Source organism: Pelmatolapia mariae, linkage group LG16_19 (assembly GCF_036321145.2).
Source record: "Pelmatolapia mariae isolate MD_Pm_ZW linkage group LG16_19, Pm_UMD_F_2, whole genome shotgun sequence".
In the NCBI taxonomy this organism is placed as follows: Eukaryota; Metazoa; Chordata; class Actinopteri; order Cichliformes; family Cichlidae; genus Pelmatolapia; species Pelmatolapia mariae.
Genome location: NC_086241.1, coordinates 67384391 through 67398929, shown reverse-complemented (window position 1 = coordinate 67398929; position 14539 = coordinate 67384391). Strand labels below are relative to the sequence as shown.

The 14539-nt window shown below is 47.9% G+C and overlaps 1 protein-coding gene across 6 annotated transcripts in view; it reads right to left on the bottom strand.

Moving 5' to 3' along the window:
- Nucleotides 1-14539, bottom strand: part of tiam2a (TIAM Rac1 associated GEF 2a) — a 61684-nt gene that overhangs the window by 31448 nt on the left and 15697 nt on the right. The window contains exons 1-8 of one of the 6 annotated variants that reach the window (XM_063497326.1): nucleotides 13276-13426; nucleotides 9871-9964; nucleotides 7967-9148; nucleotides 4769-5213; nucleotides 4329-4501; nucleotides 3812-4036; nucleotides 1099-1284; nucleotides 719-862 (exon numbers count right to left, since the gene is read on the bottom strand). In XM_063497326.1, the coding sequence (XP_063353396.1) occupies nucleotides 719-862; nucleotides 1099-1284; nucleotides 3812-4036; nucleotides 4329-4501; nucleotides 4769-5213; nucleotides 7967-9142 (2349 nt within the window). In that variant the 5' untranslated portion in view covers nucleotides 9143-9148; nucleotides 9871-9964; nucleotides 13276-13426. The other 5 variants (XM_063497324.1, XM_063497327.1, XM_063497328.1 and 2 more) reach the window with 5 other exon arrangements.

Below are 14539 nucleotides of genomic sequence, written 5' to 3'. Positions count from 1 at the left end.
CCCCCCCAATGCACCTGGGTGAGGAATGCTCCCTTGTGTTTACGTTGATGGGAGGTTTGCGCTCAGCCTTACAGGAAAGCAGGAGGGATGTGAGCTTATGCGCTTTTCATTTAATAAAGACTCCTCTGGGGGAGGAGGGGAAATGTGCAGAGAGCGCTGCGTGACTAAAACAGTCTCTAGCTTTTTCTTTCACATTAACAAAGGCATTGCACATGCGAGCGAGCGACGAGCCAGCATGCTTTCAGGTTGCTCCATTAACGAACGTGCACACTGTGCACTGAAAGCGGGAGCGTCGGGACTCTTTCTCCTCATGTACAGTAGACGTGAACACTGCCTGTAATCATGCACGTTCATGTCGTTTATGAGGCCTTTCCCCCGCAGCAGAAAAGGTCTCGTATGCTAATCCGGATCGTCCGTGTGACTGATGCCGTCAGGCTTTGAAACATGACGGGAACATGAAGTAAAAAATTAAATATTAGAGATCCTTTATTTTATTTCTCCTCAGTTTGCTACAAGAACAAAATGACAGAAGCGGTAAGAGTGTGACCTTAACAGATGCGCGTGTAATTCCTGCTAAGGTTAGACAGTCCTTGATGGTTTTTTTGTGAATTTAAGATAAAAAGAAGAATCAGTGCATTAATGTTTAACCTGTTTAATTCTTTATTTAAACACAGAATTATATTAAAACATCTTCAGATGTCTGTGTGTTCGTGAATACCTGTGAGACAGAAGGTCTCTTGTCACGGCCTCTCCTCGTGAGGTTGTCGAGGCCTTTCAGGGAGGAGAACAGGCCTCTTTTGCGCTGTCTGTGAGTCAGGGACAGGGAGCGCCTCCTGACTGTGGCTTCGTCTCTGGAACAGATCTGAACAGATACACTTTATCAGCACTACGATCATATTTCTCAACAAAAATTCCATCTAATCAAACCATCTTAATTAAGTTCATTTTCCTCCCCTGATGCACAAAGCGAGCGTTTGCACGCTGCTTTATACTAAACTGAATAAAGGGTTTTCAAGGTTACTGCTAGACATCAAGCATCAATCAAAACGTTACACTCAGAAGCGTGGATTCAGAGTCGCCTCTTTATGTATTCCTTACCAGTGCATGAAAGGAGGAGACGGAGAAAATCCCCAGGCGTCCCAGGGTGGTTTTGGTGGGGCGGCTGGCGATGGCGAGCAGGCTCTTCGGGTTGGGCAGCTCTCCGCCCTGCAGACTTGCGAGGTAGCAGCGCATCCTGAAGAGATCCAGGTTGAATCTCTCCAGGTTCTGCTCCCACTGCTGGATCTGAGGGAAAAGGAAAAACGCACTTGGTACAAGATCTGAATGTGAAATTGGTGTTTGGTAGGTGAGCCAGCAGAAGAGCGCTGGGGGAAATAATAATGGAGGGAGTTGAGGGGCGAGGAGGGAATGAAAGAGGGGGATCCAGGGTCAGTCTGGAGCTTTTCAGGGAGCTGCGATTGCTTGCAGATGTTGGTGGAGGGTAAAGGCATAAGTTCTGTGGAGGTTTGATAGTGAAGGATGACTGCATATGGAGCAGACGAGAGTGTGTGCGTGTGTGTGTGCGCAGTAAATTCAAATGCCCGTTTTTTTATGGAAGACTTGAGAGGCTGATGATGTTGCACAGACCACCAGTTAAACCTCCACACACACACTTACAGTCCCCGTGTCCCCGTTTGCACTATGTAAGCTATAAGAAAGTGCTTATTTTGTTGGCTGGAGACCATTTTTAATGAGAACACTCAGTTAAACAATGCTCCATAACAAACTGACTTTAATGGGTCTCGTCTGCACTGCGAGTTCATTTACAATAACGCACCCTATGGCGCGCTCCCATTAGATCTCGCTCACATTGACGGCATTCTTTCGGATTAGGAGCAAACTGAGAAAGGGCACGAGGGTGGTGTTTTATGAACCCTGTGACTTCACAAACATCTTAAACACAAAGGTTGCACAGAAATTGCTGAGAGACCGACACGCCGCTCTGTGAAAAGCTCGTATGAAACTGGAACTGTGCAGGTAGCTGGGCTAACGTCCTGAGAGCCATAGGTTCCTGTCTGAATCTTAGAAAGTCTGGAGATCAAGTCAAAGTCGAGTCAAAGGAAAATATTTTGACTCGGTAGTCAGTGCTAAACTAAAAGGTGGGTACTTCTGTGCAGATAACAGCGGCTGAAGGTGCCATTTCTATGGCGAGCACACCAGAAACCTGTGGATGGCTTTGCTATACTCATCCCTTAAAAGGACGAGTCAAACAGCTTCCTGTCTGCTGCGGCTCGTGCTGTTACTTGAACACAAGTTGTTTTTTTTATCCTGCTATTCTTGGGTCATTGTATAAAACGCAGTGTACCATAATTTAATTTCCACTGAGCGGTTTGAAGATGACTTTAAAAGGGGTGGGAGGCATCGCCGACGAAATCAGATAAGCTCTTTCCTCAAAACCGAAGACAAAACCTGCAGAGCCGCTGCGTTGGAAAAATCCTTTTTATGTATAACCATCTGACAAGATCTGTGCGAGCTCCAGATTGATGTGCCACGGATCTGTTTGTCAACAGTCAAATATCCACGTCTTTGTGCAGGGACGGCCTAAAATAGTGCTGCAGAAAATTCGATTTGATGACTCATGCTGGGGCGCGTTACTGATGAATAGAATTTTTGTATTGATGCTTGATGCATCGAGCAGGTTTGAGTCAGCGCAGAAAAAAAAAACGCACATCAGTGGAGAGCGAGTCATGTTTGGTCACATCTGGCCGGCGTGCACAACTTACTTCCATTTCAGAGCTTTTCCGTTAAGAGATTCTCATCTTTTCTTATTTTCCCTCTTTAACATCTGCCTGATCTCTCTCTACACATCCTTCAATGCTGCTTCACTGCACTGTGTGTGTCTGTGTGTGTGTGTGTAGACTTCAAACATGCTCTACTGGCACCGTAGACATAGGTGGGGGTAGGCAGAGACATCAAAGTAGTGCCCTGTTGGTGCTCAACAACTCCCCCAGAACCTTAAATCTATCATCAGCCTCATGGCGTCTTTATCAGAGTCCGGTCCTGACCCCATCATTGACTCCAACCATGTCCGTCTTCTTGTCTTGGTGTACCAGCTAATTGAAAACAGACCTGAGGACAAAGTTGGGCGGTGACATCTCCACGGATCAACCCTGCAGTGAGCTTTTATCAAGTCCTCGTGTCTAATGTGGTGCAAAAAATGAAACGGACTGACCATCCTGTCAGCCACAACAACAGCCTGACGCTGCAAAACAAACTGATTTCCTGTCACAGTGTTTGTCTTCCTGCTAAGCTACAGGTTTGGAGCTTTTTCCAGCCCTTTTGTGATCTGCTGTATGTAGGCTAAAACAGCGCTGGGTGCTTCGGATTCTCCCTCCGGCTGCGAGGAGGAGGGAGAGGATAATGCATGTTGAGAGCCCATTACCAGGAAACATCTGGAATCCCAATCACATGTTTGGGGGGAGAGCTGCTCCCCTGGGCCCCTCGCGACACGTTTGGGGACTGAAGCATTTAGGCCACTTCACCCACCCGCAGACGAAAATGAAACACAGGCTCGTCACCGCAGTCCAAAAAAGAAATAATCAGAAAAATGAAGTAGGGCACATCGTGTGGTTTCACCATGAATAATACGGGGTAACGACACGCAGATGAGTTTAAAAACTGAAACATGAAAAGAGCACACGTTCCGCCACCGAATCCGTTTATCACCGCTGCGAACGAAGCAGATTTTCTCTGAGAATATGTCTCAACGGCAGGAAGTGTGCGAGCCCTCGTAGCTAATGTCTCCCCGCAGACCTCATCGCCACCTGCTCACCTGGTTTTCGATAGCTTTGCGGTTCTTTGGATCGCTGACTACGGTCAGCTGCAGCTCGGCCATCTTCTTCATCTTCCCGTCCATGTCGATCTTCTGCAGCAGACCGCGGACCTGGCTCCGCAGCAGGCGCACCGTATCCTCCTTCCCCTGGCGCTTGGCCAGCAGCGAGGCACTTGCGGAGTGGATAGCTGTCACCCAGTTTTCCAGGTCGGTCTGGTTGCTGGCCTGGAAGGAAAATAAAGAAACGAGGAGCTCAAACCGCTGACCAGTATTTCCATTACATGCACGATAAAGTTACTGTACCATTTATCTCAGAAAGATCATAAAGGAGGCTTTATGCTTAAATCAAGGTTAATGTGCTCTTTTCATCCTGAGAGGAGACTGGATGAGAAATCAGTTTTTTAAATGAGACTTGGGCTCTAAGGTCATTTTATATGAAAAAAGAAACCAGCGGGTGTGTGCATAGACTTTCTGAGAAATCTTCAGCCACAAGCACAGGAGTCAGGCGACTCTTCACCTGGAAGAGGTAGACGTCTCCATACGAGTTGCTGAGGCAGAACACGTTCTCCTTCTTGGGATGCTCAGGAACAGCCTGGACGATGCTGTCCTCGGCCAGGAGGGCGTAGCGGGGCGACAGCTCCTGCTCCGGAGAGCCTTTACTGTAAGTTTCATAGAACAGCAATGTGCACCCTGGAAAGGGAAGGAAATGCTTTTACCGTGTGATTACTGCAGACACCGTGTCCTTGTAAAACATGAAAAATAATCTAAGCAATGAACTTCAGTAGAATGGGAGCTGTTGCTGTGACATTGAGACACAAAAGCACAAATCCTGCACAGAATCAGAAAAATGACAAGAATGCCTCACTTCATATATTTTATTTTCTCTTCTGATATTTCCAACTAACCCAAACTGTGAATTCTTCGTCTGAGTTTCAAGGACAGGACACCGAAGCTCACCTTTCAAGGTCACCCAGTACTGCTTCCACTTGCGCCGCGTCACCAGCTCCAGCTTCCTGTCCTTGTGCAGGGTAACGAGCGGTTTGAAGGAAAGCCAGCCGGCCCGCCTAACCACCCCCTGCTCTTTTTCAAACAGCAGGTCGAGCTGCTCGAGCGAGCCTTCGGCAGATTCGCTGCTGCTCTCGTCTTCCTCTGTGCCGGTGGACGGCACTCTTCTCTCACCTCCTCCCTGCCCGGTACCCGTCTCCAGCTCCCTCATGAAGTTTTCGTAGATGTTCTGGCGAAGGGCATCGTTGGTCGTTTGGTGAATGGCCCCTGAAGATTGGGCCCTGGAGGCTCCAGGAAACCAGAGGAGGCTGGAGACCTGGGAGGGGGAGCTGGTGTCTGCAGTCAGACCATCCACCCCACTGTCAAAGGTATCACTCAGGTCCTTATACCGGGGTTCCTGAGGAGGCACAAAAGGTGGAGAAAGTGAATGAAGAGTGTGACAAAAGTCAATTGGAGGAAGATCAGAACAGGAATGATCGATTATAGTGGAAGTGTGGGGCTGGCTGTAGATTACAAACTTGGCTCAGACCTGCATTGTTCCCATCCACATTCAGGCAAAACACAGCATGTTTGCCCTCCAGGTGTACAGACTTCTGTAGGTACCCGTGAGCTTACAGCGGGACACAAATCAACTCTGCTTCTTTCAATTAGCCCCAAGGCGCTGCGAAACTTTGGAAAAATCGAGGCAAACCACTCGAACCTACTTCAAAGTCTGCATTACAGTCTCGAAATTCTTCCTAGGCTGAAAAAGTGGGACAAATTTCCTGTGATGGCACCTGAGAGGTTGGCACCCTCCAGGCTCAGACAATTTCACGTCATTTGAGGTCTGCTGTGGCTTCCCAATTCCCCAAATGAATACTTGATGGAATTGCACCCTTTCATGCCTAATAACAGCCTACCTACACTTGACTAGATTGGAGCATCGATTCCGCCCCTGGCAACTGAGCGGAGCGCTCTCAGCGTGCAGATGCGCACGGCGTGCCGTCACGACAGAGCTCTGTCTCCATCTTTTGTTTATTAATGTGTTTCACTCCAACCTGTCTGCGTCTTCTCAGTCCTTAATCCGCATTTCGCGCTGCATCCACACTCACCTTTCTTCATACTTAGCATGCAGTTCTGCCTCCCTGCGCCCTGTAACTAGGCAGCAAAGGCTTCATGTTTAAGTTTCACAGCAGGACTGAACCCGGTGAACTCGGTGCTCACTTGAGGACAGGCTTTGTCTACCATTTCGTCCTCCTGTAGCAACCATGAAATGCACCGTTGTTTAGTTAGTAGCTGTAGATGCACACTGTGCAGAGGGCAAGTTTCCTTTAACCCAACTCTATCCAGCCTCTCCTCATCGTCCTCCATCTGCTTTTCATTACAAGCAGATTCTTGGTCTTTGGCATCAGGGTCGCTATGTGACCTTTAAACCCACGAGTCCAGGGGAGCCAGAGCTGATGACCTGCTGAAAGGAGGCACTGTGACCAGCCCGCAGAGATAATGCACGCCGAAGTTTGGCATCAAAACGGCTCCCAAAGGAAAGAGGAAATACACTTTTAAACAGCTCAATGACTTTAATGAGAACTTGTTGCATGCCCCGTTGATTACGGAGAAAGGAAACCCCCGAGCATTAATCACTGACTCGTCTGTGAATTTGCCTGATTGGTTCAATTAGTTTATATCAAACTGCACCAGAAATGCAGACTTTGTAAGTATTTATCTGCTTCACACAATTACCCGTAATCAGCATTGATTACCAGACCTTGGTCCACTTGTTTGAATTTTACTTCTGGATGAGGAAACAAAACTGGACCAGATCGATCCTGCACCAGCACGTGGTTATAAATTAGCGCAGCGTAATGCGAAGCAGCAGCTTTAAAAGGAGGCATTTTTTTTTAAAAACCCTCAAAATGAGTCGAGTAAGCACAGGGTCAGAAAACTGCGTCACAGCAAAGCTTCTTGCATATTTCACTGAAAATAATCAGACGTTTCAGCAGGAGAAGCAGCTTACACAGTCTCCAAGAAGAAAACGCCTTCTCATTTGTTCTTCTCTGTCCTTTGTTTTGCTCCTAGACTCAACCGACTGAACACCAATCCCTATTAGCAGATTTATTCTCCGAGGAACGTGAGGGGAGACCCGAAAATCTGAACACAACAACCATAAGTCATTCATTAACATTAGAGGAGGGGCGGGGTTAAATCTTCAGCTCGGATTTAGTCTCACTCTACAGATCCTCTCAAAGGCTTACAGCTATTCTCTTGGCAGTACCCAAACAGCGTTCTGAAAACTTTTACAAGGCAAAGCTAAACGAATTAATGCAGGAACAATTGCTTTCAAGCCCTCAAAGAAGGGAGGGACGAGAGTTCAGGCTCAGTTTAACCAAATGTTTTAGGTCAAATTAAAGCTTGTAAAAACCCGATGTTTGTACAACCAAAATCAGGCGGTTCCTGCCAGCACGTGCAGGCAGCGGGCTGACAGGCTGCTCTCCTCACAGCACAGGTATCGTTTTACTTACACGATGATCAGCTGTCCACTCAAAATTCAATGCACCTCCCACGGACATCTTCAGTAACACGATTAATAGTTCCGACTTGTAAACGAACGAGTGAAATGTGTAAAAGAAAGTCCTGCACGTTGACCGACTGCTAGAAAACAGTCAGTGTGCAATAATAGTTAAGGTTTACCCACCCAGTAAAAGTATTCGTGATATCTGATTACAAGCCCCGCACTTCTCTTCGTCGGAGCGTCGTCCATGCTTCGGCATTGTATTAAAAGTCACTCCCATCCTTGTTCCCTCCTCACTAGAACAACTAGACCCAGCCCTGGCTGCCTTACAGATTTCATTTTGTGTCACCCCGCTGCGTCCTGTCCTCAGACAGCTGGTGTTGTGTTGCTAAAGGACCAGAGGACGGTGGTTGGTTCCCAGCCATGCCAGGACAACCACTGTGGCCCGCAATCACATAAATCTTGCCAGGAGGGAAACTGTCTGATGACCACTCCCATCTCGGGCTAGTTATGAAGATGCACTAAGATTTTAAACTATTAAATCTCTATAAAATATAAGGCATGGCTCTGTATGCATCCTGTGAGCGATAAAAGAGTGTAATTCATTAAAGAGTAGTGATCAAACCTATGTAATCCCCAAAGCCCGTCTTGTGCCAGCTCACCTGAGACTGAGACTTCCTCTTCTTGCGGCTGAGGCTGCCCGTCCAGTCACTGAAGCGTCTGATGCGGTTTTTGATGGAGTCTTTCTTCTGGAAGATGAAATCCGGTCCCGCCTGTTCCTGCCGTTGCCCCTGGTCACGGTACTGGTCCAGGTTCTCGCTGACGGTGTGCGATTTGGGCCTGCGACAGGGCAGGGTGTACGAAGAGTACTGGCGGGGCTCTGGGCATTCTTCTTCCAAAGGAACGTCCAGGACGGACGCAAAGGACGCTCGGTGTGGCCTCTGGCCCGGTGGAGGCTCGTGTAACTGGGAGGACAAGTCCCTGGCTGTGGGGAAAGTAGCAGCCATTGTGGGGTCTTTGTACAGATCTGTGATGGACAAAGGGGGGGACTGTTCTGCAAAGGAGACAATTTGGTGAATGGGGGAGTGTGCTAACGTTCTGCTGGCAGAGCAAGGCTGGTCCTGCTCACAGAGCTCTGTGCTCGGCCCCCAGGGGGAGTCATACCAGGAGCCGTCAGAGCTCAGTGAGCTGCCTTTGCTGGTTCTGGCTGTGGAGGAAGTAGAGGCTGGAGGCGGAGCGCTGTGATGACCATCCTGCCTGCTGCCACTGGACCCAGGCAGACTGGGAGTCGATGCCGACTCCACATTGGGGGAGAACTTGAGGAGTTGGACTGGGCCAGTGGCCTCATCCAGGTGGAGAGGATTCCCCGAGGTGTTGGTGAACTCCACCCTGAGCGTGCCGTCCTTTTTGATCACCACCCGCGGGCTGCTTTGTTCCCCTAAAACCTCGTGCTCGTCATCATCTCCGTTCAGGGCGTGCCCGTTGAGTTCGACCCCGTATGGATTGTCATCATCTGACATATGCCGCTTCCTTATGCCACATCCAGGGGACCGATGCCAGCGGTGCTGAGCCGGGCTTCCCCTCACTCCTTTGGAGACGTAGTCACAGAGCCGGGCAGAGTAAGGCTGTCGGCTTTTAGGAGGCGACAGACAGCCACGGCCAACGCACCTGGCCTTGTACCCTGAGCCTACTGGAGCATTTTTCCACCACGAATGAGGAGACAGAGCATCACCTTTGGCTGAGCCTAGCTTTAATGAATATGGCTTCTGTTTCCCGGGGAAGATAAAGCTCGTGCCTTTGGGACCCTGAATGCTGTACTGGCTCTCTGAATTTCCCATCCTGCCCTGGAAAAACATAGAAAAAAGGAAACAAAACCATAATGTCACGACTGGAAAATTCGTGGTTCTTACACATAGACATGGTATGACATAATGCCGGTTCATCAGAGGCATAAATTTAACTTATTACTCATAAACAATAACGGGTACACACAGTCATCTGAGCTACAGTGGCAGCGCACAACAGCAGCAGGATTAATACGTCGCTGATGTCTTCCATAGCTTAATCTGCTACATCGGGTCACTGATGCTTAATGATGTCTCCCTCTCATTTTATTATATTCTTGTAGGAGCAGATAACTGACACGAGCAGGCTTTAGTCTGTCGTGGTCGTTATGCTGACAATGAAAAACTTTTAGATGCTCCACAGCTCTCTTACATTAGCATCAGAGAGCTGTGACAAGACTCCATACTGCCGGTAAGACTATTACCGCCGTCGCCCATGATGTGATTGCATAACAGGTGGAAGTAAGGCCAAACACTTCTAACAGCCTTCAAGTCTTTGAATTAGCACACCGAGACGATCAGGAACTAAAATTAACCCCTGCATCACACGTGGGAAGGATGCAACACTTCAGGCTAACGTCTTTCTAAGATTCAAAATCTCTTTTTCAAGAGTGACCTACCTATTAAATAAAATGAAAGTTGACCAGATAAAGAAGACAGAAAGCTGAGGGGTTAGAATAAAGCATAATGCTGACCCTGGTCTGAAGGCTCCTTACACTCACCTCTGACGCCTCGTCTCAGACTGGAGCTTCTATGTTCGCGCCACTCTCCGCCTCATTTCTCAAAATAAACTCATTCCTCTGTCGTCTGGCTCATCTGAAACACACAGGGAGAGGTTGACTTAGTACTTTCCACAAAACTGTAATTTACTTTGTGTAATGAGCAGAGGACAGCATTTGGTGCATGCATGTTTGTTTTTTCATTTTGTAAAAATGATTTAGGACCGTGTCCTCGAAAATGCAAAGTACACGAAAAGTTCCTTCCTGTACGAGGCAGCACGTCCAGCAGTGCCACACAGACGCTGCAACGCTCCCCAATCAGCCGTCCAAACCAAACATTTGTTGCATTTTTCCACCTCCCTCCGAGTAAATGACGTCGTCTTTGATCGGGTTTGGGAAAGCATTTCAAAGCCAGCTACAGTTTACCCGTCTGTTTATTTTTAAACCTTTGAATCCTCGCTCGCTCCTTTTTTCAGCCATCATCTCCAAATTCGTCCAGGGGGCCGGGATCCAAAGGAGAAGAAAGAGTGCCCCACGTGTCTCTCCAGGCAATGTGACTGCCTTGCGTGTGTGTAACACAACTAAACGCATGCAGTAATGCAGTCTGAGAGGGCTTTCAAACGGTGCTAACTCTGCTAAGCCTCGCAGCATACGTGCAGCATACGTACAGCATGTGTACAGTTACAGTAAAAACAAAGCTCGCTGCCAAGTGCCCTCACCTCAGGATTAAGTGATCTGCAGCATTAAGAGTTTATCTGCTCCTGCTTGGGTGCACCTTGACTGCGAGGTGAGATTAAGACGTGTTGGCTGAATAAGTGAACTAAAGTTAAGAAGTGCATTTAATGCAGGGAGAAAGGAATCCCAGGAAACATCAACATTTTAAATAGAAAGAAAAAATGAAAAGCCACTTGAGGAAATGATTCTCTTCTTCTGCAACTGTTTAAAACGAGTGTGAAAAGCAGCAGCAGAAAGCAGAGTGGAAACTTGGCTTTGGAGACGAGCAGGCCTGGTAATGAACTCGAACCGCGAGTCTGACACGATCAGGGTATTAACTAAACATTTGCTTCATTTGACAAGAGTTATAAGGAAAAGATGTTGAATATAAGCATGAAATATAATCCTGAGTTACTGAAGCAGCTTTTCTCCAGGAATACATTTCCGGATATATCATGAGATAAGATATGCTTTATTTATCCCACAGTTGGGAAAATTGCTGCCATTATTCTTACGAACCCTGGAAAAAGTCAAGCTGGGAGCGTTTATGGAGTATATGGTCAAACGCTTCCCTCGTCTTCAGTAGTAATCTGACCAATGATAGCCCGCGTTACCTCCCGACTTCTGTTGTTCAAGAGCCAAGCAGAGCAGAAGGAGCTAAAAAGCAGAGTTAGACTGATTCAGATGCTTTCTACATGAATGGAGAGCAACTAAACTATTCTCTTTCAGGAGTAAAAGACTAAGGAAGCAGCTGTCGAGAATCCACATAAAGCTAGTTGTCAAACTTGTCACAACGACGGCTTTCTTCTAAACGCTACCACTGATGCTTTTCTTGCAGAGTTTATTCAGGGAAGAGCAGAGCTGTGGGTATGAAAGGCTCAAAGGCGTGCCAACACACAAACTAAGGCACACGTTTGCCTTCTGCTGCGTGCCGAACCGGAGCATTGTGCGACTGTTTTCGGAGAACAACGAGACAAGTCTTCCTTTTTAGCTGCGAACCACTGCACCCAGTCGTGAACTCTCCCTCCCTCTTCCCCTTCAGTCCTCTGTTCACGTTAAAAGGCTTCCTACAGGCCATCTGTTCAAGGGCAAAGGGAGCATTGCCACCCCGTTGCTCCTCGGCACACACCCCGTGACCTGGCATTCTTCTCAGCCCGGCCCTGGGTGACTCCTACGTAAGCTCCGTGTTTAGTCTGGCACCGTGTGTGTCTTGGGTCTGCGATTCAGGATAACGGTGAGGAATGAGCCACGCCTCATTTTGGTGTAAACACAGCAGGTATGTGAATTGTTGAGGATGTAACTGCCTTTTTTTCCTTTCACCAAGACCACCGTGCATTTGTAGCACAGAAGCTCCAACCTCTAAACTCAAACCCACACGTGCACAGAGTCTGGACTCCCAGATTTCCTAACCTGGCCCTTCGTGTCCTTGAATCTAAACTATAGAAACAAAGCAGCAGGAAAAAACTCTGGACACAGCAGTGCAAACACAGGAGCATTCCCTGAAGCCCCACGGTAACGTCACGCTGCTGCGAGGGCAGCTTTAAACCCACTCTGCCAGCACACAGGAATCCTGCTGAAAATACAGGCAAGGTTTTGGTTGAAGAAAAGAATATATCACAGTGAAAGTGACAAAATAACCTCAAATATAATAAAGGATACCAACAAGGTTTCATTCTTTTTGAATTATTGTGCACTAGGAGCTATGAGGTCATTTGTTATTGGCTGTGAGTGTTAACACAATCGCACCGCTTTCCTCCTGTCAAATCACAGCCCGTGGGACTAGTCTCTTATCACTTTCCTCTGGTGCTGCGACAGCTCGGCTCTTAAAGCAACAGCACGCGTAAAGCTTCTCTCTCAGACTCACAAATTAAATTCAAAGTCATGCAAAACACCCCGTCGTTACTTTCCAGGCAAAGAAAAACAACAACAGGAAGTGAAGAAGAAGAGAAAACAGGGTTGTTGAAGCCAAAGACCACGCCGTCTCCTGCTGAGTTTTTGTCATACGAACCAGATTTAAAGTATCCCGCGGTTGTTTGCTTATGAGCAGAAATGTCCATCTATGAATCACTTGCTGAAAGCCCGTAATACTGTGCGGTGGATCCAGCCAAAGCCACCAAACATCCATCAAAGTGCTTGTTAAGTGTCTTTCTGACTTTTTCATTATACATTTAGAAGCTCTGAGCCTGGCTGCCGACCAAAAATGTCATGGCAGCCTTCTGAAAGATTTATACATGTATGCCACCGCCATTCCAGACTAATGCCAAGAAAATGAAAATGTTTCCAAACACTTTTTGTACAATCGTGCAAACATCTAGAAACTTCAACGGGCGACACAAAGTTTAGACAAAGGAACAAGTCTGTCAAACAAAGTTGTTCTCGTGAGCCAGACGAACGCGACAGCAGAAGCGATAAAGTCTCAGACTGACAAAGATGACTTGTTGTGTCTTCATGTACAAGGCTGCACGCTGAAAGCAAGTACATACAGTTAGGCCGGATACAAGAGATACTAAGTGAAGCTAGCAGATCCAGGTGGGAACTAAACAGCACTCACACATGCAAGCACACAGTGTAAACCACACCTGTGCATCTGATAATGGTGAGCACAATGCAGCCTCTCCACTCCAGGCTCTTCTTAATCCAGTAAACAGGAGAAACAAAGGGAGACAAAGATAAAACTCAGAGTCCAGAGCATACCTTACCTCCGTGGCCCGGGCTTTAATCTAAAAGCTCTTTGAAGAGCTTGCAAAGGAGAAATCTAGCTGCTGTTCTCTGATCTGGATTCACTCTGGGGAGGCTCGTTGAGTCTTAAAGCAACACTCACACACACTGCATCTGACTCACACACACACCCAGGCACACTGGAGGACACGTGGAAACTCCCTCCCGGCTTTGGAGGAGCAGCGAATCACAATCCTCCGAGGGTAACCCTGGGTAACGGAGCGCCAAGAGGAAAAACCAGAGAGGAAAAAGTGAAAGGTCCTCGACAGAAGAGCTCTCTCAGGAAGAGAGGCAAGGATGTTTTATAACGCTCATCCAGCGCAGAAAGGCTCCACTACTCCAACGTGTTGTTTTTCCTACATCCAGCTTTTCCGTTGGCAAGGAGCAGGATGCAGGGTTCGCTGCAGCCCAGGCGGTTTTCCATAGCAGTCTGAGGGGATTGGCCGAGACAAGCTGGCGTGTAATGGCTGCAGCGCTGCCTGGGAGGCACTGCTGAGGGCGCAATGACTGGAGCTCTTGTCTGACCCTAAATACCGCAATGACCCCAAGAGGAGGCCAAGGAGGCAGCCAGCCACCACCAAGAGAGAGATGTGTGTGTGTGTGTGCGTGCGTTTAGTGTAGAAGAATATAAAAAGAGCGGGACAGCGACATGCCTGAGCCGTTTGAACGTTTCTGTTGGCCGGGGAGGAAGTCCTAATTTGAAGGGAGTTGATTTAAAATGCAACAATAAAGCAAAACTTCCCGGGAATTCGACTTTCTCAAAGTGTTGTGACTAAGCCGTCTCCCAGCGGAGACAAATGTGAGACCGCCGTCGGGCTAAAAACACACGCATGCCTCCATTTCTCTATGGTTCGCATAACTGTGGTCACACAGTCAAACTGGACCCATTAACAAAGCCACACCAGAACACAGCACGACATCAGAACTGGACCCTGTGTGCCAGACGGCTCTCTCACTTTATTTCAGAGTAACCGAGCGAAGATTACTGGATGCTCGGGGACGTATTACGCCGTATCAGCGCTTATAGCACATATAACGAGAACGTTCAGATGGATTCTCCTCTAGAAAATGGTCTGAATGGCGATTCAAAGTCACGTCCGTGCACGCTGCACGAGCAGCTGTGGATAGGCTTCCATCAGCCGGCTGTTTCTGCTTGACACACAGACATCAGCTCCGGGACACAATATCAGCAGCGTTCACCAGAGCTAAACAACATTGTTAACAGCACAATGGTCCTCGT